Source organism: Propithecus coquereli, unplaced genomic scaffold (genome assembly GCF_000956105.1).
Source record: "Propithecus coquereli isolate 6110/MARCELLA unplaced genomic scaffold, Pcoq_1.0 Scaffold8, whole genome shotgun sequence".
NCBI classification, from domain to species: Eukaryota; Metazoa; Chordata; class Mammalia; order Primates; family Indriidae; genus Propithecus; species Propithecus coquereli.
The window spans coordinates 13,769,925-13,774,873 of record NW_012154173.1 but is presented as its reverse complement, the minus strand read 5'-3'; the positions used below and the strand labels follow the sequence as shown (position 1 = coordinate 13,774,873).

The following is a 4,949-nucleotide window of genomic DNA, read 5'->3' as shown; positions in this document are numbered from 1 at the left end:
TTTGTGCAAGGTATTTCAGTTTTGAGAGAAACTAACACTATTCCCTAGTAGAAATTTAGCGATTAACTTAATTGCAAATGAAGGTCAACACAATCTGCAGTGTTGTGTACTTGTGTGCACTGACAGAGATGAGGATATACTCTAACAGGTGGATGGTGAAACAAAGCTGTGCTTGGTCTGAGACACTAAGGTCTTGAAAATTCCTGAAAGTTATCGCTCTGAGTTTTCCACCTCCCTGTCATAACGAGATTGACCCTTCAGGAATGTGAGGCAGGTGGGTGGAGAGTCCTGACTGCCACCCTGCCCCACTCCAGTATCTTCTGCAGAACCCAAATGCAGACTACTGCTGGGCTGGGGAGAAAAAAGAAAGAACCATTTTGATTCCTGCAAGTGGAATCTTAGCTTTCTTCTTGCTCATCTTACCAACTCATTTAAAGCTAAGAAAAATTTTCTTAAATGCACATTATGTGATGGAGGGTAAAGGATGACACTCCTAAATGATTGGAAGGAAAAAAGAATAAATGCTATGTAAAAAAGAAATCACCAGATCACAAGTGATCACCAAACCTGGGGTAAATAGTCTCGCTTCAGCTTTAAAAGCTGGAATGGTTCCCTAGAGCCGAACACGTAGACAACAGGAAGACGGAGAAAAACAAGTAGAAAGATGAGTTTTATGTGTTTATTATCTTTGGTTTTAGTCTACAATTTACTTCCTTGTAAGTTTTTATAATTTAATTTTTGTAAGGGCTGTGTTTAAGAACCAGCTTGCAAGATTCCTGAAAGTTGAGCAATCAGCTCTCTGGAGTACATCTATTTATTCTACCTCTGCCTAGAGCAGGCAAGAAAGGAGATGGAGCTCAAGAGATAGAGCTCCCAGATTGTATGGAAAGAACCAAGATGCTATCTGGAGTAAAAGAAAATCTCCGAAGTGAGAAGTGGGATGGTTAACCATGTGAGCCTCAATTTGGAGGGGCAGCAAAACACCTTTCTTCCTTCTGATTGTTGTGACTTCTCCAAGAACCATAACTGAGGTGCCATTCACAAACCACACTGAAGGAGTGATATTTTACAAGGTTATGCGAATTGTAGAAACAATACATATGGTTCTCTGCATTGGTTTGTATTCACTTGAACAAATTACTGAAATGGATAAAAAGTGCCTTTATTTGTGGTAGAAATTATGTTTTGAAATGACAAGTCCCTGACTGGTACCAGATCCCACTCTTCAGTCTGAAAATGGGCTCCTATAAATAACTGAAATCTGAGAGAATAGAATCAATTTCGGAGTGTTTGTATATCTCTTATACTTATCTTGGTGTGTTTCCCTGTAATCATTCAGTGTCTAGACATATTTATTTCAGTAAATTAAAATATAAGTTGACTTCTATTTGGGAATCATATGAAATGATGTGAATTGGATGAAAAATGTGTTATCAATTAAAATTTCATTCATGAAATTCTATACAACATGTTCCTAACATAAATAGCTGCTTGTTTTAATTTTCTCAAGTTAACCTAAATTAAAATGAATCCCAGTAAAACTGAGGCTGTAAAATATTTTTATCACGCATTTTATGCTAGCTATGGATGCAGTAAAATATGAATAGAATGGCACACCAGGTTCTGACTCTAAATATTTCTTGAGCAGCATCTGTTACAGACATTTATAAAGATTCTGCATCAATATTGTATACAGTCTATCTTAAGAGGAAGTTCTTTGATGCTGTCAATGTTGATTCTTGTAATCCTATTTATCTCTCTCTGTCCTTGTTTATTTCTAGTTAACAGAGTTCTCTCTCCTCTTTTTCCTTCAGTTTACTTGCTGAATTTTTCATAATATCCAAGATATATTCAGAATTTAAAAAAATATGTCAACGGAAAAGTCCTATTTTTTCAGTATCATATGTGACTTTTTTTGTTTTGCAATTGACTTAAGTAAAAATGCATTTACTTTTGGAAAAAATTGTGGTTAATAATGGGTTATTCTTTGGTACAAATCAATCATGTATAAAGACTCTGTTTCTGTACAGAATGTGCTAGATTCATGAGGCAGGTTATATTTGTCTTGAGCTAACATCCTGCTTTAAGCTGGGACCTCTCAAAGGGCATTCACGTCTTAAGGTGGAGATTGCTCCTAAGATGAATACATCTTGAAGGTCCAAAAGAATCAGATATAATGGTGGAATGATAGGCAGTGGGGCTGCTATTTTGATAATGGGGTCCTACTGATAATGGGTCCACTTAAACAGCATTGATAGTCCCGTACTCCTCCCACAAATGAGGTCACACTTGTCTGGGACCCAATTCTGTGAGCACTGAGTTGAACTGGCTAGAACACAGTGAGCAGTGGGGTTGGTAAAGGATGTAAGGGCATATTAGCAGAGATCGGCCTGCTCGTCCTTTTGCATAACTGTGTTAAATTGCAGTTTCCTGGTCATGAAACGAGTATTTCCTATTGTTTTTTGAGTTATTGATATACTTTTTACATGATGTATGTTGCAGTGACTGTGACTAGAGTTTATTATTATGTCCTCCTTGCTGGCATTAAAATACAGCCCTGGGAGGCTGACCGGAGAGAGAGATTGCTGATCGGTTGAATTCACATGTGGTTCCCTTCCTCTAGACAATAATCAGAGATACACTTAAACAAAAATGTAGGTTGTGATGACTGCTCTTGCAGAAATTATTGTGTGTGTGTGTGTGAACTATATTTTACATAGTACATAAGTATTTATTTTTTCTAGGTAATTATTTGTGGATGTCAAATACAAAGAATTAGCAGATATCTTTTCAAATATTATAATATATCCCCATGAAGACCATATGGCTATGAAGAAGAAATATATTAATATATCAATATGCAATAATTAACTGTTTCTTATGCTCCCGTGTAGCTGGGGGGTCGGGGGGGGGTTTACAACCATTGGTGAGTTCGCTGATGAATGAGAGATATTAATAGTTTCTTCCTGTTCTATTACTGCAAATGCATCATTGTGTCTGGATATACTGTTTACAAAGTTAACTAGGCAACATCTGGCTGTAAGACCTAGGAAGTCAGGAACCTTATCTATTTGACTCACCCCTCTATGCAGTGAGATGCTAATAAATGTTTAACTGACTGAAAAAAAAAAAACCAAAAAACAATCAAGCCCTGACTTGTAGTGTTGCTGATTTCTGTGGTGTAAATTGCCCTACCATAGCTGATTTCAAGTTACCAACACGATGACACCAAACACAGAGTTGGGAAGAGATGTACACAACTGGCTCTCAGAAGTCTGTAGGTGCTGGCTCTAAGACACTACAGCCTCTAGTCCCAGCTCCTACCTCAATCCTTCACATACAGAAAGTGCGACCAAATAAATATTTAATAAGTGAATGAAAACAGATAGGTCAGTGCAAATCTTCCACCACCACTGGAAAAGCAACTCAAGGTATATGTGGCGTTGGTGAGGGAACGTGGCATCTCTATATGTGGGTGGCACATTTTGGTTTACATTCTTATCCAGCCTTGAAGAATAAACAGTTGACATCAAATTGCACAAACATTTGTCACATAATCAAAAACAGCTAGGTTCTTGTAAATAGCTATTCTAACTCAGCTATTCTAATTCATCTCAAAGTAATTCAGTATTATAATGTAAATTAATAGGAGTATGCCATTTCAAAGCAGAAATGGTCTATATTTTAACTAGTTTATATGTGTGAACTTGTAATTGAAGTGAGATAATTAGGAAGACTAGCATTTGTAGAAATGACATTTTTTTTTCTTTTGAGCTCTTCCTAAAGACAGGCAATGTTAATGGAAATCACTGTTTAGTAGATTAGTTCATTTAATTTAACATTGACCAAGTGCCTATGTGCAAGAAGTCATATTTTAAATTGCCTTAATATCTATTGATAAAGATTTCCCCCTGAAGTGTAACGGCAAATAGTATTTGTCAAATGTTTTTAGAATCAATGCCTAGTCTCTAATACAATTTTATTACACTATTTGGAAAGAAAAGTTACACCATTTTTTTCCCCCTTTAGGAGTAGAACCAATTTTTTATGACTTCAAAACACGTATTTTGACTACAAAGCTTTTTTTAACTTCTCTGCAATTAGATAATAGGAATCACTGCTGTTCGTCGTCTCCCCGCTCTGTTCTTCGCTTTTTCAAAGCTCCCTGTAGGTGTTCATGTTCACTGGTATTTTCTTTCAACAATTCCTGTAAGTTATCCTTTCTTTGTGGATAAGTAAGAGTTTGCAAAACTTTACACCCTTATTCTTCAATTAGATACCGACATGCAATGGTGGTGTCGAGCATGCTAATCAGCGGGACCTCCCTGTGGGAACCTGTGCTAGAAGACTGGTTCACATTGAAGGCAGACAGCGTTGTTGACACTGGCTGTCAAAAAGGCTTCACGTCTTTGAAAGGAAATCTTAATCTTCTTTATTCATGTGTGAACAGGTCCAGGCCCCCAGCCCGCGACCCGTATGCATTGGCTGTTTAAACTACAGGTTGCTAGGCTTTGGGGTAGAGTCTGTTTGCCTGCGTCTACTTCCCCCAAAAGGATGAGGACTGAAAATTAAAATCTGTCTGACACAGACATGGCTTTTCTGTCTCTGTTTGAAGAGACATGGCAACCTAGGGCGAAATGAAAAGGAATTTTATTGAGCGCAAAACCACTCAATGTTTAAATGTTGGTTGCAGGAACTGAATGGCGATTTGGGGCAACTGGTGGATTGTTTATTGACAGTGGGAAGGCTGTCAATCATGGCACAAAGGCAAAATTTGTGTCAGGAAAAAAAAGTGCTTTTCTAGTAGCTGAACCCCTGTTTCCTGTTAACATGCTCAACTCCACAAATAAAAAGCTTTTTTGCTCGAAGTTTCCAAGCACAAAAATTTCAGAATAACAAGAGATGCTTTACTGATCTGGGTGGCACAGTGTAAAGCTAAGTTATGCCCC

The 4,949-nt window shown here is 37.5% G+C and overlaps 1 protein-coding gene across 1 annotated transcript in view; it reads left to right on the top strand.

The window, feature by feature from the left end:
• LOC105825359 overlaps window positions 1-4,493 on the top strand; it is a 58,965-nt gene extending 54,472 nt beyond the window's left edge. Inside the window, 1 exon segment of the mRNA XM_012663109.1 lies at window positions 4,277-4,493. Coding sequence (XP_012518563.1) covers window positions 4,277-4,493 — 217 coding nt within the window.
• Window positions 4,494-4,949: the final 456 nt, after the last annotated feature.